Source organism: Mixia osmundae, assembly GCF_000708205.1.
Source record: "Mixia osmundae IAM 14324 unplaced genomic scaffold scaffold_6, whole genome shotgun sequence".
NCBI lineage: Eukaryota > Fungi > Basidiomycota > Mixiomycetes > Mixiales > Mixiaceae > Mixia > Mixia osmundae.
This window is the reverse complement of record NW_014575558.1, coordinates 887065-909668: the sequence shown is the minus strand read 5'-3', so window position 1 is coordinate 909668 and position 22604 is coordinate 887065. Positions and strand designations below refer to the sequence as shown.

Below are 22604 nucleotides of genomic sequence, written 5' to 3'. Positions count from 1 at the left end.
AGCCGCAATACACGGGAACGTGTGAGGTACTGCCTTTGCAGGGTCGCATGGCAAGCTGCAACGTTTCAAACGCTAGCAGACGGGAGAATGAGAAATGCCGGTATGATTAGCCTGTACCTATGTACCGCGTCATTGTCGTGATACGGTGTCTCTAAAGTCAGCATTCTGCTGTCGCGCTGCTCTGTGGTGTGGAGAACCGTCAAATGGGCGTTTAGCCACATCGAGTGAATGTGTCGCACGATCTGTTCGCTTGCAGAATGTAGAAGACGCGAGCGTCAGGCGGCAGTATATGTTGATAACGACTGACACAAAAGACATTGTGCATAGTGCATGTGAGAATACTTGCTGAAGGTTGTGCCCTCTTTAGGATGAGGCTAAGCCAGAATGGACAAAGGCCCGATGTAGAACGATTGGCAGGACCAATCTGCTGACACTGAACCGCGAATTTGTAGTTCCGGTACGGCTTGAGTCATTTGCATTGTACATGTTTTGATCCCTGTTGCACAACTCAGGACGCGACTTGCTGGCGGTGCCGAGCCACAGCGAGTGTCGTCAACGACGCAGGAGCCGCCCGCCGGAGAGCCCACATCTGATGTAGAACTTTACGAGCAGCGCTCCTGCCAGCTACTATGTCGGAAGGGACCAAGCAAGCGCAACGCCTGACATATACTTCTGACACATATGCCGATGGAGACGATGCGGCTGACGCGACGGTATCAAAGCAGTAGAACAGACCGGGCTAGCTTGTCGTTCGAGGAAGAGGCAGTGTATGCACGATCTCCGCCCCGTCTCCGGAATGCCCAAAAATAGTCGAAAAGTCGCGCGCGTGCAAATCGCGAGGAGTACCGCCCAGCAGAATCTTGTCGACTGCGCATCGTCCGACCATCAACAGACTGGAGTTAGTGTGCAGGAGAGTGTAGACAGCATCAGCTACACCACAAGGTACATCGATCCAAGCGCGACGCTAGCCTCGTGCTGCCAAGCTGATTCGATTGACGTGCCTCGACAGGCAAGTGGATCGCTCGCTCAACTGGCTTTTCAACCCGTCTGATCTGCGACTGGTCGACCTGCAGTCACATCTGACTGTCATCCTACTTCGTGTGAGTTCTCTCGGCATTTTGCAGAGACTGCCAGGCTTAGTCGATCTTGGCGTTGGGCAGATTTCATTGTCAGTCAACACTGCTCGCCGGTCGACAAAGGAGCTCATCCTAGTCTGATCAGGGCCACGCATCTCCTATAGAGCACCCACAATCACTATGACCGGTCAACGTTCCATCATGGCCAGCGCCACCACAGCCTTGCTCGTACTCGCCACATCGCATCACGCTCACGCTCAATCTAGCTCACTCAATTCAGCTCAACTCTCTTCATCCGCTTCCGCAGAAGCTGCCTCTGGTACCATCCTCACCGATAGTACGTCTCCTTCGGGCGTGTCTATATTATATCATTGAGACTTGTCGCAGAGCGTTTCACCTATCCCGGAGGTGTGCCCTACATGGTCGACGTCTCCGACGGTCCCAGAGGCATCCAAACCGGCTACAATCTCTGCAATTCGACGACAGAAGGCCCCAGCTCGATGTGCCAAACTGCTTTCATGACTTCCGTCGATGATTTCTGTCTGGTCAGTCCTGTCGCCTTTACCAGATCCCGTGCTGATACGTGTGTGGCAGTGGGGACCGCCAACGCCTAATTCGCTGGTCGCAGACGACGAGGGCGAGATGGTCGCATGGTGCACCAAACCTGGCCGCGGCACGCGCATCATTCCAGATGGTGCCATCAAAGGCATCCAGTTCCTCACGGCACCAGACTACATTCAGATCACTGGCACGTTCGATCAGACACTCATCGATATGGCAGCGAACGACACCGGTGGCGAGCTCGACCCACATGGGGCCGACCAACGTGGCAATCCCCTTGGTGGCCTCGTCTTTTCACAAGCTTTTAGCAACACCAGCAACAACAATGCCTTCATACAGGTCATCGAGTACCACAATTTCGTGGGGTCAAATAGGCTCGTTCACTCCCTTGCATCTGTATTGCGCTAACGCGCGTTCGTTTGGGCAGCTTCTGTTTCAAAGGCGTGTCAAATCGAATCTGTTGGGTATCCGGGCTAACTTGAAAAACTCGACAGCATGCAACCCGGCCTCAAGCAACGACGCCTCGCTCTGCAATCACATCTACGACCGCATCGGCGCAGCGTATAACTGCATCGCACAGTATCCTCAGAATGAGTTCCTATGTTCTCTCTATCCTTCTCTCCATTGGCGACATTAGCTGACGCGGACGCGCAGCCTGCGAGTCCGACAACCAACTTCCACCGGGCGTCTACGTATCTGACGGACAAACGATGACTTACACTCAGCCAGCCGAATCGCTCGGAGCTATCAGCACGATCCCGTTCACGCCCGTCCTGCCGTCGTCGTCGAATTGTCAGACGCTCACGAGCTCACTCATCTTCACGGCTGCCGCGTCGGCCGCAGCATCCTCCAGCAGCGCCAGTGCTGCGTCTGCCTCGTCCGCCAGCGCTGCAAGCGCCGCTAGCGCCTCATCCGTCGCGGCCACGCGATCCTCTGCTAGCTCTGCTCAGGCCACCGCCACGGCAACGATGGGCACGTCGAGCTCATCGAGCTCAAACACCGGCAGCAGCGGTACCGGATCGACATCGACCACTGGCGCGGCCGCTAAAGCCGGCGTCTCGCCTCTCCTGATCACTGCCACTGTAGCGACAGGCCTGATCGGCATCATGGCACTCTTGTGCTAATAACGCTTCACGCACACTTTTATGGACTTTTCGCTCTGTAGCTCGCAATGCAGACATTCATTACGGTACATCCGGCTGACTGCTCATTCCTGATCAGTCTGTCCTGCCTCTTCTGCCTCTGCTTGACCATTGGACTTGTGCTTGCGCTTACACGAGCCCTTCTTGCCTTCGCGCCAACGCTTGTCATCACTTTTGCGAGCCTCATCGTCCGCATCAGCAATCTATAGCGAGACACTGCAACCTTGCTTCAACAGCAGTCGTAAGCAAAACTCCGAGCTATACTACTCCTTCGCATCCTTCTTCGCGGCCTTGTTGGTCCATTTCATGTTGTAAGAGCCGGACGCCTGCGGAGGCTGAAGAGGCGTATAAGACATACTCCTCGCTCGCCCGTTGATCGGTGCCGAATTGGCATATTGTGAAGGATCGTAGTACGGACTTGTAGACGAGATCGATTGAGCCAGACCGGAGTAGGGCAAACTGCCGTAAGGAACAGCGTACGGTGGCGGGACATAAGGTGAGTAAGGTGCAACGGGCGATACCATTGCAGCTGGAGACGGACTGACTGGCGCGTAGCTTGTCTGAGCCATCGGTTGTGTGAACATGGGACGAACAGGTCCACTGCTCATACTATGCATTTCCGTCTGCATCACGGGAGAGGGCCAAGTAGGCGTTGACTGCGCTGGAGGGCGTTCGTATGAGGGTGGACGACCGCCTCTAGACTGCCTTGCACCTCTTTCACGGCCGCGAGTATTTCCTCGACCTCTTACCAGGCTCGAGGTCGCCTGGCCTAGCTGGACGCGATCGGCAGACATGGGCGCACTGAGCTCAGCATCAGACAGAGCAGCGGGTATAGAAACGGGCGGGCGCATCGGTAGACCGGCAGCAGATGGCGCAGGCACAATAGGTTGCACGGCGCCATTGCGCTGATATTGACGTGACGTGGGACTTTCGCGCATCGGATCAGAATGATGCGAAGATGGATTCGCTTGTAAAGGCCGGGACAGCATGGTGTAGCCTTCGTCAAACTCTGCTGAGCGCTCGCCCGGATCTGGCAAGACGCTTCTCCGGGATCCGTACGACGTCGCAGAGGACTGTGAAGCCGCTCTTGAGTTCTGTCGACCGTTTGGGCCCTGTTTCCTCCTCTTGATTGCCGCTTTATACTGAGCCTCGGCCTCGTCATCACTGAACTCGACTTCACCATCGCCAGCTTCTTCATCCCAGATATTGCTCGCATCTGACCCTTTCGGCAATGACTGTAGATCGCGCGTAAAGACCATGCTGGCATAATCTCGTTCGGGCGAGTAGCTGACGTTCGTTCCAACGGCGAGCAAAGCGATATTGGGATGAGATGCGCTCGGCAATCGTATGGCGTAATAAGGCGACACGACCGATCCAAAAGTCTCAAAGATACTGCCAGCGACGCGATAGCCAGGTTCGGTCTGTTGATCTTTGGGCGCGACGAGTACAAGGGTGCCGGAATCAGGTACCTGAGGTACACTGTCCCGTAGGCTCGCAACTCCGGTCACTGGCTTCTGTTGAGCAGCGCCTCGCACGACGACAACGCTACCGATGACGCTCTCGACGATCCCCAGTGGTTGGGTATGCACATGACTCGGTAGGTATTCGATCGAGGGCATCTGGACGAGCGGCGCAATATCTTCGTTCTGCGTCTTCAGCACTCCGCCTGACATCTCTTCCTCGTCATCGTCGTCAACCAAAGCGGATGCAGAGGTCCTGGCGCGTTTTGCCTGCCTTGGCGCAAATTCGTCGTCCGACGAAGAGGCGGACGAAGAAGAAGAGGACGCTTCGGATGAAGATGACCTGCTCCAAGAACGACCTGACGATGATCTGCTATCCGCGTGTCAGCAGTCACCATTGAATCATGAAACAGAAAGGCTGACGCGGAGGAATTCCGGCTTCTGCTGGATTTCCCTTTGCGCGCCACAACTGTAGGTAGCGTGACTGATTCGATACGTGCACCAAGCTCGGCCTCGGTCCCTCTGAGTAGATGCTCCAGATGCGCAAGTTCGGTCTCGAGACGAGCAGTAGCAGCCGTGCTTGGCTCTGCGCCAGGTTCCTCAGCTGGTACCTCATCTGTGTCTGGCTCTGCATTGATCTTGTATGTCGACCGAATCACTTGGAGGGTCTCTTGTACACTAGGCAATCGTTCGGTCGTTCCTGAACCCAAGGGCAAATCGCCATACTTGTCGGGCTCGTCGAAACGCTCAGAGATGATGTGGGCAAGATCAGCTGGCAGATCATCCTCTTTGGGTTTTGCCGAGTCAGTCGAGATGGCAACCGAGACCGGAGCTGCTGATGAATGACTTGTAGATGCTACCGGCTGGTCTGCTGGTGCATTTAGAGACGCAGCAGGCTCTGGGCTTGCTGCAGGATCATCAATTGCATCATTCGTTGGCATGCTTTCGTCGTCTTCGACAACTCCCTTTTGCGTCGCTGAAAGAGCATGAGCAGGCTCTTCGATCAGTTGCGATGTCGTTTCAGTGACCAAGCCATCAGCTTGGCTCACTGCTGAGCCGTTCTGGCCCATCTCAATGGTGTTTCTATACTTCGTCGAAGGTTCGTATGACGCGCAAAAATACGCAACGACAGTGCCCCGCCGCTCGGCTTTGCAGTCGCGAGAGCTGGCTGGCCTCTCACGATCCCATGGTGTGATGTAGCGATGATGCAATACAATAAAGATACAACAACAAAGCACAGAGCAGGCAGAGCTAGTGAGCTATCTTGGGCGGTCTGAGAGTGATCGAGACGACCATTCCGCGTGAATCGACATAGTCAAAGATGGCTCTACCGGTATCTGGATCGGATTCGACAGCAGCAAGGTAATACGTCTTCTTGCCCTGCTTCGTCGTGTCTGACTTTTCAGGTATGGGATCTCGTTCGTCGAAGCGAGAAGGTTCGTTGTAAGTGCGTTCCATATAAGCCATATCCTCTACCGTCAGTGGGGTATCGTAAATCGTGAGCGAATGACCGAGTACGAGTAGCTGTCGTCCTGCATCGAACAGCTCGCGGTAGAAAAGCATATCTCCTCCCACTAATCTTGCAGCTTCCAAGGTGACTCGCATGGACTGCATGGGGTCCCAATCGTCTAGGAAAGGTCGACAGTAAGGAGCGCTGGCAAAGTGATGAAGAGTGAGAAATTGTAGACCGGCTTGGTAGAAGCCAGCACAATTGACAGTGAGATCGGCCTGACGTAGTCCGTCTTCAAACGTGATTGCTTCTCTTGGGATGCCGTGGATGCCCGCTTTGGCTTCTAGACCCATTGCACGAGCTGCACAGATGGTGAGCTGAGAATCGCCACCTGCAGGCTCGATGCCTTCTATCGAAGCGTAACAGGCGTCCCACATTGGTTCCAGCAGGTCGACCAACGCTCGCGTGGAGACGATGCCGCCGCCCCTGCACGGAGCCCGTCAGCAGAGCGCTCTTGCGATGTAGATAACGACGCACCCGTATGCAAAGGCACCCCAGGCTTCCGAACGCCATTGTGCTTCCGTGATCGAGGCGAGAAGGGCAGGGTGGTCGGGATCGTGTGAAGCGAGCATCCGTCTGAGCGCGCGCCAATCGACCCACATTGTATCACTACCCATCATCCTATCAGCTCAAATTGCTCTCCCACCGGTACGCAAAGAGGCTCACTCGTCACCGATCACGACGTATTTCGGCGTTCCTCGATCGGGATACGTATCTCGATAGGCTCTCGCAGCATGAAGCGTGAGAAAGGCGAATCGTTTGCGCGTACCTGCACGGCCGCTCATCCAATTGATCTGACACTCTATCGCTGCTGTCTGGAGCGCTTCTGCAAGTTCTGGCTCTCGTTTGCGTTCGTCGGGCGTGTCCTGTAGAGTGATCATACAGAGCGGTGGCCGTTCGCCTGTGTTGTAGGGCGTGTTGGACGAGAGCCAGTAAGACCAGAGTGGTACAAATGTCAGTGCTCGAGCGATGTTGGTCGTGATACCGAGGACCATGTCTTCGTTGCTTGGCGCATCGTGCGGCAGAGCTACCCTCTTGGGTCGCATTCTCAGATCGTAGACTTCTGTCGTTTTCTCATAAGGCCCAGAAGCGATGTGTTCGCTCAGGGAAACAGCTGCCGGTCCGGTGGCTATCCTGTTGAGATGGAGATCGGGCGGTAGAGACTCTCGCATGGGCTGGGGCACGATCTGTAGTCGGTGTATCCGTATGGGTACAGGTGTAGACTGATCTGTCGGTTCGAGTACGCTCTTGGCATTGGAGATCAGTGGCTGGAGTACTACTCCTCTCTCACGCAGGTCTCCAGGATACGTTGGACTGCTCGCGCCTTGACTGGTCGGGAGCCACTGTTGCAACCGGGGCGGCATATTGCTCAGATCTCTGAATGCTTGTGGCCAGGCCCACGGACTGTCACCGCTCGTGTCCGCATCCGAGAGCACGCGAGGTGGTCCGAAGAAGACATATTCGATCCAGATGAACGCCAGTATGATGCCGAGTGTGATTGCGCCTCGCTTGGTGGTGAAGCGCCGGCCTGGCAGATGAAAGAGGACAGAAGAGAATCTCTTGCGGTAGGGCGAAGGCGAGTAAGGTCGTCCGTCCAGTGCTGACACATCGAACGAGAGCGTACGGTGCGAGCTACTGGGTGAGCTGCGCGAGCTGCGACTGGGACTCGTCGACCCCTGCGAGACGATTGAGCTCACTGACGGGATGCCAATCTAGTCAATGTGACGTACTCGTCCTGTCAGTGGTACGGCGAGCGAGGGCCGCTTGAGCTCGATGGACGAGGGGCGATGCGATATCGACATGTCGCATCCGTCGCCTCGCTCGAGCTCGTCAGGTAGAGCCCTAGGCCGAGGCTGACGACCGACGGGGGATCCGCTCTGGTTTTGGCCGTCTGACGCGACAAGTCAAAGTGGAAGCGGCGAGTTGACGAGGCTGGGTGGAGTGGCCGGCCCAAGGTAGGTCGATTGGCAGCGGTCGAACATGTCCATCACGCTACTCCCCACAAAGGAAGCCTACGACAATCTCGTGCGGAGCAAGAGCGATTCGGTCATCATCATCGATTTCCATGCTACATGGTGTGGACCGTGCAAGATGATCGCACCCGCCTACCAGCAACTCGCCCATCAGTACCCTCTGGCCATCTTCACAAAATGCGACGTCGATGCCAACCGGACGCTTGCACAAGCCTTCAGAGTGAGCGCAATGCCGACCTTTGTGATCACGCGTCATGGCGCGACGCTGTCGACGGTCAGAGGAGCAGACAGGGCCGGTCTGGAGAGCGCTATCAAGGCTGCTCTCGCTACTGCTGCTGCTGGACCTTCTGCTTCCGGATCGGGCAGTGCGGATTCTCTGATGAGTAACATCGATGCGGGTCAAGCGAGCTGTCTCAATATCGACACAAAGTGCTCGCTACGATCGTTCGTTGCGAGAGAAAAGGATAGATACATCGAATCGGATGCAGACGAACAGCTTCTCCTCCACCTTCCAGTCAGTCTTTTCTCGCTCAACCCCTGTAGGAATCGTCGTATCTGATCAGGGCGAGCAGATGACACGTACGACAAAGATCAGAGCGATCAAGCTGACGACTGCAAGTGAGCATGCGAGCAAAGCGCCAAAGGAGATCAAACTCTTTGTCAATCGACCCGAGCTCGGTTTCGATGATGCCGAAGTACGGCAATGCTACCTCATCAGCTGTGAGATATGCTGATGGGTCGAATCTGTGTCAGAACGAAGAGGGAGCACAATCGATCGAGTTGACAGAAGCGCAAGCCTCGGGCAAGGAAGAGATCGAACTCCGCTTTGTCAGATTCGCCAATGTCACCCATCTCTCGGTGTGTTCCCTTTGCTCTGATAGGGACAGTACGCTTAGTCAGCGTCAGATCTTCGTGTCCAGCAATCAGGGCAATGAGGATACGACGTTGATCTCTTCGCTCGATATCCTCGGTACACCCGAGGGCTCAACAGCTATGGACGTCGCATCTCTTCGCAAGCAGCAGCAAGAGTGATCACGGTAGCTGTAGAAGACATTGCAACAGTACAACCCCAGAGTTCATCATGGTTTCCTGTCATTCCAGACTTTGAGCAACGGTCAAGCCAAGCAGAACGACAGAATCACTCACGGGACATGAAGCGATTTGGAGACCATGAGTGTCCCCCAGAGAATGAAGATGAGAGACGCCCAGTGAACTTCCAGACCGGCTTCTTGTAACGGTCTGATCAGACCGCCCGGTAGACCTGAGCCGAGCTTGAGAGGTCCTTCGATCTTGTTGTGCTTGACGAGATATCCCATTCCCGCGACGAGCATCAGCGTACTCGGTATCGGCAGACCTAGCAGACCGTTCAGTTCACACCTGGCCTTTTGACGTGAAAAGTTGGGTCATGCTCACCTTCAAAGTAGCGAGATTTGCCTTTCTTGTCTTTGGGTATGAGCGCAACGGTGGCATTGAACCTCGCCAGTCTTGCGATGCCCGAACAGATGAAACCGCAGAGGATGAAGATATCACCGGGCGTTCGTAGACCGATTGAGAATGCGCAGAAAGCGGGAGCGACGCCAAACGAGATGGAGTCTGCCAGACTGTCCAGTTCCTGACCGAGCATGGAGGCTTCGTTACGCCATCTTGCTACTTTGCCATCGAACAGATCGAACACCATTCCGGCGGCAGGTAGAGTCAAGGCAGCCCTGACCAACCCCTCCGGGTCAGGTACAAGACGCGCGTGAATGAGGAGGCAGAACGAACCAGAGATGGTTGTAGTCGCCCGTGAGGAGCCAATTGGCAGACTCGAACAAGCTGAGCGATCCACAGACGCCATTCATGAGCGTCACACAATCTGCCAGTCGGAAGTTCCTACGCTCGACGTGGCCTGATCAGCCTTGCCTTGTCGTTTCGAGAGGGGAGGGAGGCGTGACTTGCCTGACGAGTGAGAAATGACGATCATCGTCGACGAAGGCCTTGAGATTGTGTGCCTTGCTGGATTTAGAAGGACTGCTGGGTTCAGAAGAAGGCGGGGCCATGCTGGCAGGCGAGGAAGCGTTGGCGGTCGAGACACTCAGTCGGCGAACGGCTTGGGCTGTCGTCGCTCCTGCTCCCGATAGCTTGGGTTCGGGTGGGTGGCTCGATGTGAGCGGTGCTTTGGGTAAGATGTCTAGCTCTTGTGCAGTGCCTGGCATGCCCCCTCTGATCCACCCACTGACCGCCAAGCGTCCGACAAGTTGGCGCAAGGCAGCGTGGCAAATTGTCGAGTCGACTCATCACCCTCATCATCATCATCATTGAGCCGGCTTCAGACTCGCCTCGATGGGACTGATACCTTCACCAGCAGCCCAAGCAGCTGCCAGAGCCAACGGCCCATCACTCGCTCTCCCGAGCAGACCCAGCAATGGCAATTCCAACGGCAAACAGCCCGTTGATGTACAGAGCCTGCTTCAACGACAAGCAGCGGCCAGAGCAGCAGAGGAGCAACCCAAGTTCATGTCCAAGAGACAGCGAGAAGAGCTAGCGGCACGAGAGGCAGCAGCTGCTGCTGCTCTTGCAAGCCAGAAGGAGCGTGAAGCCCAAGTCAAGCATGAGCAACGCTTGGCCGCCGCTCTGGCTGCCAGTCAAGAGACCTCACGACAAGCTGCTCAAGAGAGGCAGCAGGACAGCAGACGGGGAAAGGCCGGGTACAGGGGGAGAGGTCGGGGAGCCTTTGCTGCTCAATCATCTCGTGAAACGCCCAATCTGCCCTATGATGGTCCTCCGGCTACAGACGGTTCTACCACAAAGGGCGATGACAGCCTGCCTGTAGTCGACAAGTCGCTCCTAGCGACACGCTATCTGGGTGCCAACGTCGCCTCTGCACGCTCGGGCTCGAACGGCTCAGGCGCGCAACAACGCAAGAGGCTCAAAGGCGGACAGGACAAGAAATTCTTGTTCGACTGGAATGGCGATGATGATACGGGCGCGAACGAGTACGATCCCCTGTACAAGCAACGTATAGAGGGTGCCATAGCCGCCGCTGCGGCTGCTGCTACCGTCACCAGACATGGAACAAGAGCCATCGATCAGGACGATCAACCTCTTGCTGGGCCAAGCATCAAGAAGATCACAGAGGGCAAGGGCATCATGGACGAACGACACTGGTCACAGAAATCCTTGAAGGAGATGAGGGAGCGAGACTGGAGAATCTTCAGGGAAGACTTCTCCATTGCTTCCAGGGGTGGCCATATCCCTCTCCCTATACGTTCTTGGCGAGAGTCTGCCATACCGGAGGACATACTCGCCATCGTTGACGATATGGGCTACAAAGATCCTTCTGCTATCCAACGTCAAGCCATACCGATCGGATTGCAAAACAGAGATCTCATTGGGATAGCAGAGACAGGCTCCGGCAAGACGGCTGCATTCGTCATTCCCGCCTTGGCCTACATCGGTCGCTTACCTCCCATAACCGAACAGACTGCCCACCTCGGTCCCTATGCACTCATCCTTGCTCCCACTCGCGAGCTGGCGCAGCAGATCGAATCGGAAGCACGACGGTTCACCTCAAAATTGGGCTACAAAGTCGTCAGCATTGTCGGAGGTCGAGCGGTAGAAGAGCAAGCGTTCAATATGAAGGACGGCTGCGAGATCGTCATCGCCACGCCTGGCAGATTGAAAGACTGTATCGAGAGGCACATACTCGTCCTGTCCCAGTGCACCTACGTCGTCATGGACGAAGCGGATAGGATGATCTCGCTCGGCTTCGAAGACGTCCTCAACTTTATACTCGACTCGCTGCCCGTTTCGAACATCAAACCCGATACAGAGGAAGCAGAGGAAGCAGATGCTATGCTCAAAAGGCTCAACGATACTGGCTCGGGCATGCCCCAACAACTCTATCGTCAGACAGTACGTTCCCTGTTCGATGTGACGGCTGCTCTGCTGACGTGTTCCGAACAGGTCATGTTCTCTGCGACGATGCCTCCGGCGTGCGAACGTCTAGCGAGAGCCTATCTGCGTCGTCCTGCCATTGTCACCATCGGTGTAGCCGGTCAAGCTGTCGATACCGTCGAGCAACGCGTCGAATTCATTCACGGCGAAGAGAAGAAGAAGTGCGTCTTTGCCTTTCAGTCATCTCATGCGCTCACGAGCTGTACAGACATCGGTTGCTCGAGTTGCTCAACAGTGGCGAGTTCCAACCGCCCGTCATCGTCTTTGTCAACCAGAAGAAATCGGCCGACGGTCTCGCAAAGGATATCAACCGGGGTGGATGGCGAGCGACTACGTTACATTCCGGCAAGAATCAGATCCAGCGAGAAGAAGCGCTCGCTTCTCTACGTTCTGGCGAGATGTCTGTGCTCGTGGCAACTGATCTGGCAGGAAGAGGTATCGATGTACCCGATGTCTCACTCGTCATCAATTTCCAAATGGCCAACAATATCGAATCCTACGTTCACAGAATCGGAAGAACCGGTCGTGCTGGACGGACTGGCGTCGCTGTTACCTTCTTGACAAATGACGATGACGAAGTGATGTACGATCTCAAGCAGGAGATCTCGAAATCACCCATCAGTAAAGTTCCGCCCGAGCTCGCTCGTCACGAAGCCGCTCAGACCAAAGTGAGCTACTTTTTGCTTGTCGCGGGGAGCCAGCTGACGGTGCTGCAGTTTTCGGCGGCGATGAAGAGGCGCGCGCAAGACATGGAAGCAGAGCAATGAGATGCGAGACTAGGGCTTGAATGCATTGGACAGATCTGTCGAACAGACTGGTGAAATACGAAGGAGGACAAACGTCTGATCTAATCGCGATTATCGACACGAGCCTATCGAAACCCATCCGTCAGCACGATACTTTGAGAGGAGAGACAGAAGACGGACTCCTTTGAGATCTTCTTCGACCATCTCCTTGACGAGATCTTCAAAGTCGACCTTCCTCTTCCATCCGAGCTCTTTCTCTGCCTTTGTCGGCATACCCCATAGCAGTTCTACCTCTGCAGGTCGGAAGTAGATCGGGTCAACTCTCACAATCACCTTGCCCGTCTTTTTGTCCTTGCCCACTTCCTCGACGCCCTTGCCTTCCCAAGTGATATCGATCCCGCCATGCTTGAAGGCCTTCTCGACGAACTCTCTGACGGGATGGGTCTCGCCCGTTGCAAGAACAAAGTCATCAGGCTGGTCTTGTTGGAGCATTCGCCACATTCCTTCGACGTAATCCTTTGCATGACCCCAATCACGTTTGGCATCGAGGTTGCCGAGGTAGAGGCAATCCTGCGTGCCGATGACGATCTCTGCTACTGCTCGCGAGATCTTCCGCGTCACGAAGGTACGACCACGACGTGGCGATTCGTGGTTGAAGAGAATACCGTTCGATGCGTGCATGCCATAGGATTCGCGGTAGTTCTTGACGATCCTGTGAACGATCGCAGCAAGCATCAGCTCAGGCGAGTTGACTGCAGCAAAAGACCAACCAGAAGGCATAGAGCTTAGCCACGCCATACGGTGATCGAGGATAGAAGGGCGTCTTCTCGGTCTGGGGTGTCTCCACTACCTTGCCGTAAAGCTCAGAAGTAGAGGCCTATCCGCACGGAATCAGCGACGCTTTTGTGAGAGAAGTGAAGCGGCCGACCTGGTAGAAGCGGATGTGGTTCGTCAATCCACAAGTGCGGATGGCGTCGAGCAGTCGCAATGTGCCGAGACCATCGACATCACCCTGTAAAGCACATGAGCTGCGCAATGGACCCGAGGACGCAGAGGTACGGTATATTCAGCCATGTCGAATGAGACCTTGACGTGAGATTGAGCAGCGAGGTTGTAAATCTCTGTCGGCTTGACGGTGGAGACGATGTAGACCAAATTGGTCGTATCAGCCAGATCACCGTAGTGCAGGACCATGTTGGGTCCTGTAGCACCGTGAGCACGGTCAAGCAGAATTCGCAAGGTTGTGACGTACTCTCGTGAGGATCTTTGTAGATGTGTTCAATACGGCCGGTGTTGAAGCTCGAAGATCGACGGATGATGCCGTGTACTTCGTAGCCCTTCTCGAGCAGCAGCTCGGTCAGGTATGAACCATCTTGACCAGTGATACCTGTCGCACGCCCTCGATCAGCCAAGTCTATAGCTCAACAAAGGGACGCGACTGACCCGTCAAGAGGGCAACCTTGCGGCTCCTGTACTCTTTGACGTCCATCTTCGAACCGACATCAAACGGCGAAGCAGCAGAATGGTGCATGTGCAGCGAAAGAGAAGACTTGTGACCTGCTCAGCTGGCCAGTGTAAGCCTCGACGCGTACCATGGGAAAGGAGGAGGACTTGCCTGTCTGTGCCTTGCGAATATCGGAGGGCATCGAGGAAGGCTGATCCATGGCTTCATCAGTTGTCTCTATCGTGTTGGTGATGGGCTGAGATGCGTCGGCGGTCTTGCCGCCCGCGAATCCCGCTAGATCGGCAGACATGACGAGATCGGCTTGACGGTCAAAAGAGCGGCTCGGAAGGCTTGTTTGTCGTTTTGAAGAGCTGTGCCATGTCAGACACCAAGTCAGCACAGGTCCTTGCCCGTCAGGCTCGTGGTCTGGTGAGAAGGAGTGGGCGTCCGGTCGAGGGGCCTGATCGAGGTACGCGCTGGTCTATCGCAGCTGTCGCCGGTGGCCGCACGATAGGCTCGGACAGACGGAAGGTAGTGGACTTACGAGGATGACGGTCTAGCTGCCAGCAGTCAGACTTGCAGTCTACAGTACGCTTCACAAGGTGTGGCTCGACAGCGGCGCCTCACGCGACGCGCTGACCTTGTCGCGTTTCTTTCGACGCCACTCGGCTGCCACCCTATTGGCCTCGGTCTGGCGGTAAACGTTCTGTGCTCGGCTCGTGTGCGTTCCCACGACAGCATGCATGAATCACAACAACATACTTCACAATGACAGACCGAATGTCCAGTAATGTTAGGTATCGGGTGTGGGACTGCGGGAGATGTAGCGATCTTCGTCGTCATCGTCTGGGGTGGGCGTCCGCGAGACGTAGCGCGGCCTGACTTCGTCCTCCTCCGGCGTGGGACTGCGAGATATGTATCTATCGCTCTCGTCAGACTGGCTCCTCCGCGGCGCCTCGTCATCCGATAGATCATCGAGAGCCATAGCCTTGCCGAGTTGGGACTTGCGCGACGGCAAGGATTCTGTCTCTTCCAATACTCGCCGTAGAGTCAATCGGGGTAGCTGGATCTCGCACACTCGCTCTTCTGTGAGCAACGAGTCGACAAACGCATCGATGGTCATGATGGAATAGCTCCCGTCTGCGCGTGCTCTTGCGGTCAGCAAGAACTTATAGGCACAGGAGAGGGGAAGCAACGGACCTAGTTGGCGATAGCGTAGCTTTCTGTAGTCTTCGAGCAATGGCTCCAGGATCTCGTAGACCTCCATGGCGTCGAAAGTGAGCCGAATGTAGAAAATAGCCAGCGCCCGTAGGTATCTGTGGTCGAACTGATGAGTGCTGCACATGCTTGCGCTGCATAGATTGTCGCCGACGACGACTCACTTGAATTCTTCTGCCCGTAAGTACTCGAGCACAATCTCCTTGGACGGCTGAATCTGAAGCATTTTGAGGGTGAGGCTCAAGAAATCGGTCGGTTTGGAAGCGCCATATGTGCCGCCGATGTAGTTCAGTGCGACTGCTCGGTCGATGATCGACTCTGCAGTGAGTGCAAAGCAGTGCTCCTTCCAAAAGTTGCTGTCCCATATCCTGTATCGGATCGTCGTCTCGATCAAGAACTGCGTCGACCATGTCAGCACTCGCATCAGGCTGAGACTGATGATGTACCTGTGGGTTGGTGCCGTGGATAGAGACTGCATTCCTGGCGGTGGTGTTCGACATGGCGTGCCAGGCGGGCGAATCAATTGAAAATGATGGAATGATCTGATTGACATCAAAGTGCCACAGATGACGGCCCTGGCGCTAATTTGACGCAAGTCATCAGGTGCGGATGGGCACTGAAGTGACGCCAGAAGAGCTACTAGAAGTACGTCTGCCCTATCATCCATTGGCGCATGCTCAGATTCAGGCGACCTAGCTCATCCGACGACTCTATGCGCCAACCTCGTCAGCAGAGGAACAGCGCCAGGTTCAGCATGTCCTCTTCGAAGCACAGCGATCAACAGGAGCATGGCAGTGGTCCTCCTGGCTTCTCACCTCTCCCCATGACGCCCAGTCACGCTTTTTTGGCGCCCTCACGCTGTCAATCAAGATTTCTCGTGACTTGTTCGCTAATCCCCTTTTACTCTCCGTTCGCTCGCTAAGGTCGCCAGCAGCATCTCCCTGCCCGAAGGACACCAGGAACAGCTCAAACAATCTCTCATGGAGATATTGTACCACTCTGCCCCACTCGCTTACCCAGCAAATCACGACGCGACCGCGAACAGTCTGAACGCCGCAAGCTCAGAGAGGATCGTGCTGCGTAAGCTGGCAGTCGCGGCGACAGCGCTGGCCATCAAGATAGCGCCCAGGGATTGGTCAGAATGGCTTCTCTCGCTCATGACGCTCTTGTCGAGCGCACCTTGCTCTCGTCAAGCCGTCTTTGAGGTCTTGGCTGTCATCACCGAGGAGAGCGAGCGCGCAGATCTCATCGGCAAACGAAGGTCCGCATCCTCGTCATCCTACCGACTCACGTCTGACCAGCAATGTCAACAGGGTACAGTTTGAACATACTCTGACAGAAGCTGGATCTCTCGTCGCGCGCACCATCATCGATACCCTCACGACTTTTCCCTCGTCGCACAATGACGCAGATCTCATCGCTGCCTTACGATGTCTGCAAAGCTGGCTCACCAGTAAGAACATACGCTACGAGTACGCTCGACCGAATTCGATCTTGCAGCGCGGCTGACCCGCACTGCAGAGACCTAGACCGAATATACCCACTGACGCTGCCGCTCTTACTACACCCTCCCACAGCGGAGCAAGCGTCAGATTGCATAGAAGATTTCTTGGCCGACCTCGACTTTCTCACGCCGACGCGCGCTGAGCCATTGTTAGACTACCTCTCAAGCCAATACACCTCTCAAGCTATTGCGGAGGCTATAGAAAGCTAGTCTCTCCGGCTGCAGGCGCAGTCTGTGCTGACATCTGAAGCCTGGCCAGACGAGAGCGATACAGACATTCTGCCCACGCTCAAGCTACTGGTGGCCACGTTCGAGCACTCTGCAACGACCATCGTACGAAGCATGGCTTCGCAGCGTTCCGTCACACTCTTGCGCCATCTCCTGCTTCTCAGTACCTTCCCCGGTACTTTTGCAGTGGATGAAGAGGTCAGCATCATCGGCCTGCCCACTTGGGTTTACCTTCAAGAGGAGATGGCCGATGAGGGTCTGCACGGTACATCAACGGGCGATGACCAAGGAAGCGAAACGGTGCAGCGCTGGAAACTGGGTCAAGAGATCTTTGCTGAGCTTTCGACAAGATTGCTCGTCAAACTGCAATGGCCTCCGGAAAGCGAGACACAAGGCTGGACTAAAGGTCAGCGCGTTCTACTTCCCGTCGCTATCATCTGAGACGGCACTCGCAGACACATTCAGTAGATATAGCAACTATAGAAGCGACGTTGGCGACACGCTCATACATGCGTAGGTCGAAATCACGACCATTGGCGATTTTTCTCAACGACAGATGCAGGTATTATGTGATACGAGTCCGGTTGCTCGAGTTCCTTGTCAGCACGGCAATCGAACGATCAGCCCAAGCAAGTAGATCAGGTGGTCCATGGGAGGCAAGGCGAACATCCAGCGAGCTCATCAACACGCGCTCATATGCAAAGATTGTTTGCAGCCATTAGAAGCGTGCCTTTACGCTTTGCAAGCCATACAAGAAGCAATACCGGAAGAGACAGACGCTCACCTTCCAGACGTGTTTGCTCGGGTACTGACAGCCCTGCCTGTCGATGCGCCAACGAGATTGACCGAAACCACATTACTCCTGATAGGTAACTATACTGCATGGCTGAACGAGCATCCTGCCTACATCCTCCAGGCTCTCACCTTTGTCGCTGCAGCTCTTTCTCGCGAGAGCGTCTGGCGAAGCGCAGCGATGGCGATCAGACGGCTATGCTCTACTTGTCGTGTGCATCTGATCGGCCATGTCGGATCGTTCGTTGCACTCGTCGCCAATCTAGAAGGCAGGTTGCCCAGCAGTGACTTTGCAAAGGTCGTCGAGTCCGTCGCTGCTGTCGTCCAGGCAATGCCGATGCAAGATGCAGTACCGCATATATGCTTGCTGGTTCAAGGAACGCTCCATCGGGTTGCACAAGCCCACGCGAGCTTGTCATCGCCATCAGACTCTACTGCTGCTCGAGATACTGTTCTGCAATCGCTCGCTGTGCTGTCAGCATGCATTCGAGGGCTAGCAGAGCCAGAGGCGGACCTGCTTCTGCTCGACGGAGATGCCGAAGGCTCAAACGAAGCCATGCGAGCTCAGTACTTCCAGACCGACGCTCGCCTGATCGAATTACGTGGACAGATGCTAGCATGCATCTGCACCATCCTACCAGCAGCCCAAAACGATGTCGAGCTGGCCATCGCCGTCGGTGAGCTCGTCAGACAGAGCACGACGACTCCCGTCGTCACTCCGCTCTCCCTCGATCCTGCCGACCTGCTGTCGCCTCTATCGAGCGCTGTCGCCACCAGTCTTGACCCCTCTCTCCTCGGTACGCTCACCGCAGTCATTGCGGCTGCTGCTCGGGACTCGCCAGGGGATAAAGCGCTGTCGAGCAGCACGACTGCTTTTACCGCGGTCTTTCGAACTGCAGGCTCCCATCTCGCCTCTCGATCTCTACTTGAGAGCCATCCCGATGTCGTACACGCTCTTTACGACTTTGCTGCTGGGGTACGCGGGTGTCTTGTGTCGTCATCGCTTCGCACTGATCGGGCAAGTCAGGTGCTCCGGCATTTTCCCCAGGCTATCGCAGGCTCGCCCGCTCTCGACCAAGCATGCCAGCACTGCATCCTCGCTATGCAACTCTCCGAGCGAGTGGCTCTGACGGCCGTTCTACGCTTTGTCGTACGTGCATCTGCGCTCACGGAACAAAGCTAACGCGTGTAAAATAAGAGCATGCTCGTGCACGAGACCTGGCATCAATACTCTCACGCTGCTTTGCTGAAGCCCACAGTCGAAAGACATGGTCAAGAGATCGTCATAGTTGCTCTCAAGGGCATCAGTGGCGAAGCACCGAGGAGTGTGTTGGACCCCTTCGGCGAGCTGTTCCAAGCGCTCTCAAAAGCTTATTCTGCAGAGTTCCCTGCTTGGCTGCACACAGGCTTGTCTTCTGTCGATCCTGTCCGCATTGATGAAGCTTATCGGATGCGCTTCATCAAACAAATCAATGCAAGCAGGTCTTTGAAGCAAACTCGAAAAATCATCACCGAATTTGCTCTCAGCGCCCGCGGATTGACAGGCAGTGTCTACGGGGTGTCTTCGACATGATCGGGAAGCGGCGGCCGCATAACTGGCTTTGGCTGCGCCCCTGGCAATATGACCACTAGCGCGCTTTTCTTCAATTTCGACCCCCGACGGGAAGGTCACTGCCGCGACTGGCATTTTTCTCGTCTCTCAATTGTCGATGATCTCATACGCCGACCCCAAATTCGATTCCATGCCGTCCTCGCACACAATTCTGCCGTCTTTACGGTGGGACGATCCGTGCAAACATAGCTTGGCACGCCATAGAAGAGCCCAGGCGCACATGACATTCCGTCACTGACATGAGCACGGGGGCAGCTCCTAGCGGGGGAGATCGTCTGCCCCAAGGCAGTCAGCGACTGGAGAGACGACGGCCTGCACTCATACCGCAATCCAATCAAACAGAAGCGGCTGTGGATGCTCTGGCGAGTCAAGAGATGGCGCGACCAGCTTCCAGCTCGAGCACATCGCAAGTCAGTCGGCCGAATACCGGCGGCAGCACTCGACCAGACTCTGCTATCTCGGCCTCTAGTACGGCTACTTCGTTAGCCGCTGCAATCAGCGCAGGCTCTGCCATAGTCGATTGGCAACGTTCGCATGCACTGGTTGAGGCAATGTGGACAATGCTGGCGAGTCAACGCGAGCTCGCTGCTCGTCTACTCGGCACAAGCCCAGGGGTTCAAGATCAGCTTGAAGCTTGCCTCACCTTTGCAGCGCTGCTGAGAGATGAGGGCATCAGCTGCGTCACCTATGACGGCGTAAGACTCCTCGGCGAGGGACCCCAGCAAGTCTCACTGAGCGACTTCGCAAAAGACCTGCGAGCACGCCTCTACATGTGAGTCGATATGCGCTTCCTGTACTCGTGCTCACATTTGGCGTGAAGATCTGTGCCTGCTGCCAGAGAGCTTGTCGACAGCCATGGATCGGCAGCGTTGAAGGACGACAAACTAGAATCGAGCGAGGACCCGCTGTTGGGTGTGGTAGTGCGGCTATTAGTCAATGCTGCAGGACATCTTGCGACTGATACGTCGGGCACGGAGGAATCTGGTCGACAATCCGCGGAGCCGTCGGGCCTTGTGACTGGTCTGACGAGCCCAGCTCTGCCTACTTCGCCGCCTCTGCCAGTTTCTGAGGCGATGAGTCAGTCCTCTTCAACGAGCACTATCGAGACGAGTGCGCCGACGGCAGCATACGATTATCGCGGCGTTTCTCTTGACTGTCCTTTCGACAACTTGAAGGTACGCCTCGTCTCGACGCTGATTTGCGCCTTGCTAAAGTGAGCCTGCAGTATCATGTACCGAGCGCATTGCGATCTTGCCCTGTGCAAGGATGCAAATTTGCATTCCCGCACCGCTTCGTGCAAAGCTCGGACGTCCGCAGACACATGGAAAGTCAGGCGCATGGCCTGCCGGTTCACCGACCAGGCCACGATCAGCGAAGTACGTCTCGTCTCGATGCGAGCGTCTCCGCATCGACAAAAGCTCGTGATCCGGCCTCACCCTCAATAGAGCGTATATCTCGGAGCAGCAGCGTCGTGCGTAGCGAAGCTGCATTGCTGCTGAGCGCTCCTGCGCTGCCGCATCCCGCGGCTGTCAGTCGCAAAGGCAAGCGGCGCGCAGCTGAAGATTTGCCGGTCGAGTCAGAACGTTTATCTGCATCGGGTACGCATACGAAAAAGGCCGTCGGTCGAGGAAGCTATCCAGCAGAACAAGATCGCCCTGTCAGCAGGGGCTCAAGCATAGCATCGCCTTCATCCACTTATGTGCCGCAACTTTACAAGAACATACCTACCTCAAGCATACTGGCGCCTTCGCCCTCGATGATGCCACCGACCGGCCGGTCCGAGCAGGTTCCTGCATCTCTGTCGGCGCGCTCACCTCCCAGCAGGCTCAAGACGCCGACGGCCGGATTTCGTCTGCCGCCCATGGCGACTGGGCAAGGTGGCGCAGCTTCGCTACTATACGATCAAGGTCCGTCGAACACAGCTGGTCGGGCTCTGTACGGTCAACCGTACACGTATGATTCAAGTCGACCTGGTACAAGCGAAGGCCTTTCTGCCCCTTATGCCACACGGGTCACAACACGACCCCTGGACTTTGGGGCACCGCCGATGCTACCAGCCAGTACTCCGATGGTAGCTAGAACATCGCCCGACGACGAGCTATCGAGCATCTTCGGACCGTCCGTCATATCACCTGCCATGGCAATTGTCACGGAGAACGAAGCAGCGCGGCAGAGAGCCATGACCGATTTCGCGCTCAGACGGGAGCAGATCCGACAAGATGCGCTCGCTCTCATCGAACAGAGGCGATTGGAGATGCAAGTTCAGGGGAACGAGCACGCCTGGCGATTCCGTCAGCTTGAATGGGAAATCGAGCAAGGTCGACAGAGGCACGAGGAGGCAATAACGCAGATGCGACTCGAGCACAGGCAGATTGATCTCGAGATCATCAGGCTTTCTGCACAGACTCCTCCGCCATCGCGCCCTGCCTCTGATTAGGGCCTCTTCCCCCCGAAACAGCAAATTGATACCCTTTTTGCAGATCAGTACCGCACCCAGTGCTTCAGTTCAGTACTCGGTACTTGAAAACCTTCAATGGGCTTTGAGGGCCCCAGACAACCGCAGTCGCAAACACCATTCATCAATCTGTTGCAGCATCATTTGAGTGACTTGTACAACCGTTAATGCAGTCACGTCGCAGTGTTCTACTGTTGATCAGCGGGTTCTGCTGCTTGATGAACATGAAACTTCTGAGCAATACGGTGCAGATGGCCTTTGAGCTCGTGGCATAGCTGCGAGGGGGTGTCTGTGCTGAGTGAAGCCGCACTAGCGGCGATGACTTTGGCCGCGTCTTCGAGCATTGGCTGATGTTCGATGGCTCGTCAGCGGACTCGGAGCATGTGTGAGATACCCACAACTAGGGCACCGGCGTCTACGAGCTCACGCTCGATTCGATGGAGCTGCAGGGCAAGTCTTCTGTCTTCACGCTGATAGTCTGCCTTGACCTTTGCACTGTCTTAGTATGTGAGTGTGCAGCTCAGGCACCGATTGGCTGCGTACACCACGTCACCGTGGGCAGCTTGAAGCTCTGCGAGGCGGCTTTGACTCTGTCTAACAAGCGCAGTTGCGTCTGCTCCGATTTGATCAAGACGTTTCTGAGCCTGTCCGAGCGTGTCATCGTAATAATGTGCGAACGTCGGGGCTGGCTTTCCTTCTTGTACTTGGCCGATTCGAGCGCAGTGAGCATCTTGATCATATCTGACGACGAGCTACAGGCGGGCATGAGGAAAAGTTAATGAGTCGACCTGAGAAGGTGCGAAGACGAACGGGTCTACAGAGTCAATGAGATTGCTCGTGTTGGGCAGATGCTGCGTGTTCTTTCGAGGACGGGTAGCATTGGCAGGCATGACGAGACAGGCGAAGATGCGGGCGAGAGGATGCAGAGACTTCGCTGACGATTGCGA

General features: G+C 55.6%; 11 protein-coding genes across 11 annotated transcripts; 6 read left to right on the top strand and 5 right to left on the bottom strand.

Moving 5' to 3' along the window:
• Positions 1 to 796: 796 nt before the first annotated feature.
• On the top strand, positions 797 to 1106 carry L969DRAFT_30200 (uncharacterized protein; the record flags this gene model as incomplete). The annotated part of the gene is made up of 2 exons (XM_014711730.1): positions 797 to 942; positions 1010 to 1106. Coding segments are annotated over 2 exons (243 nt in total), but the record flags the coding sequence as incomplete, so codon positions are not given.
• On the top strand, positions 892 to 2881 carry L969DRAFT_63513 (uncharacterized protein). Its single transcript, XM_014712149.1, has 9 exons — positions 892 to 1009; positions 1074 to 1100; positions 1161 to 1168; positions 1222 to 1413; positions 1464 to 1621; positions 1671 to 2011; positions 2065 to 2078; positions 2132 to 2239; positions 2292 to 2881. The coding sequence occupies exons 4-9, from the start codon at positions 1257 to 1259 to the stop codon at positions 2759 to 2761; spliced, it is 1248 nt and encodes a 415-aa protein (XP_014567635.1). The 5' UTR covers positions 892 to 1009; positions 1074 to 1100; positions 1161 to 1168; positions 1222 to 1256; the 3' UTR covers positions 2762 to 2881.
• L969DRAFT_50188 (uncharacterized protein) lies at positions 2781 to 5309 on the bottom strand (the record flags this gene model as incomplete). The annotated part of the gene is made up of 3 exons (XM_014712148.1): positions 2781 to 3006; positions 3044 to 4609; positions 4663 to 5309. 3 exons carry the CDS (start codon positions 5307 to 5309, stop codon positions 2781 to 2783), a joined length of 2439 nt encoding a protein of 812 aa, XP_014567634.1.
• Positions 5310 to 5490: 181 nt separating this feature from the next.
• Positions 5491 to 7551, bottom strand: L969DRAFT_95218 (glycosyltransferase family 31 protein; the record flags this gene model as incomplete). Its single annotated transcript, XM_014712147.1, has 4 exons — positions 5491 to 6175; positions 6227 to 6358; positions 6416 to 7425; positions 7480 to 7551. The coding sequence occupies 4 exons, from the start codon at positions 7549 to 7551 to the stop codon at positions 5491 to 5493; spliced, it is 1899 nt and encodes a 632-aa protein (XP_014567633.1).
• Positions 7552 to 7729: 178 nt separating this feature from the next.
• L969DRAFT_49725 (uncharacterized protein) lies at positions 7730 to 8754 on the top strand (the record flags this gene model as incomplete). Its single annotated transcript, XM_014712146.1, has 4 exons — positions 7730 to 8236; positions 8295 to 8417; positions 8476 to 8580; positions 8629 to 8754. The coding sequence occupies 4 exons, from the start codon at positions 7730 to 7732 to the stop codon at positions 8752 to 8754; spliced, it is 861 nt and encodes a 286-aa protein (XP_014567632.1).
• Positions 8755 to 8864: 110 nt separating this feature from the next.
• Positions 8865 to 9917, bottom strand: L969DRAFT_75987 (uncharacterized protein; the record flags this gene model as incomplete). The annotated part of the gene is made up of 4 exons (XM_014712145.1): positions 8865 to 9076; positions 9136 to 9428; positions 9487 to 9599; positions 9666 to 9917. The coding sequence occupies 4 exons, from the start codon at positions 9915 to 9917 to the stop codon at positions 8865 to 8867; spliced, it is 870 nt and encodes a 289-aa protein (XP_014567631.1).
• Positions 9918 to 10044: 127 nt separating this feature from the next.
• Positions 10045 to 12425, top strand: L969DRAFT_18141 (uncharacterized protein; the record flags this gene model as incomplete). The annotated part of the gene is made up of 4 exons (XM_014711707.1): positions 10045 to 11616; positions 11668 to 11819; positions 11867 to 12326; positions 12375 to 12425. 4 exons carry the CDS (start codon positions 10045 to 10047, stop codon positions 12423 to 12425), a joined length of 2235 nt encoding a protein of 744 aa, XP_014567193.1.
• Positions 12426 to 12505: 80 nt separating this feature from the next.
• L969DRAFT_95214 (uncharacterized protein) lies at positions 12506 to 15566 on the bottom strand (the record flags this gene model as incomplete). Its single annotated transcript, XM_014712144.1, has 12 exons — positions 12506 to 12529; positions 12585 to 13116; positions 13175 to 13281; positions 13333 to 13416; positions 13464 to 13606; positions 13657 to 13791; positions 13848 to 13961; positions 14020 to 14253; positions 14662 to 14988; positions 15049 to 15164; positions 15231 to 15463; positions 15513 to 15566. 12 exons carry the CDS (start codon positions 15564 to 15566, stop codon positions 12506 to 12508), a joined length of 2103 nt encoding a protein of 700 aa, XP_014567630.1.
• Positions 15567 to 15675: 109 nt separating this feature from the next.
• Positions 15676 to 19163, top strand: L969DRAFT_95213 (uncharacterized protein; the record flags this gene model as incomplete). Its single annotated transcript, XM_014712143.1, has 10 exons — positions 15676 to 15711; positions 15763 to 15950; positions 16001 to 16327; positions 16380 to 16538; positions 16588 to 16775; positions 16830 to 17204; positions 17254 to 17311; positions 17361 to 17454; positions 17514 to 18740; positions 18789 to 19163. 10 exons carry the CDS (start codon positions 15676 to 15678, stop codon positions 19161 to 19163), a joined length of 3027 nt encoding a protein of 1008 aa, XP_014567629.1.
• Positions 19164 to 19302: 139 nt separating this feature from the next.
• L969DRAFT_506208 (uncharacterized protein) lies at positions 19303 to 21867 on the top strand. The gene is made up of 3 exons (XM_014712142.1): positions 19303 to 19974; positions 20023 to 20377; positions 20428 to 21867. The coding sequence occupies exons 1-3, from the start codon at positions 19442 to 19444 to the stop codon at positions 21637 to 21639; spliced, it is 2100 nt and encodes a 699-aa protein (XP_014567628.1). The 5' UTR covers positions 19303 to 19441; the 3' UTR covers positions 21640 to 21867.
• Positions 21846 to 22547, bottom strand: L969DRAFT_49716 (uncharacterized protein; the record flags this gene model as incomplete). The annotated part of the gene is made up of 4 exons (XM_014712141.1): positions 21846 to 22004; positions 22056 to 22156; positions 22201 to 22409; positions 22468 to 22547. The coding sequence occupies 4 exons, from the start codon at positions 22545 to 22547 to the stop codon at positions 21846 to 21848; spliced, it is 549 nt and encodes a 182-aa protein (XP_014567627.1).
• Positions 22548 to 22604: the final 57 nt, after the last annotated feature.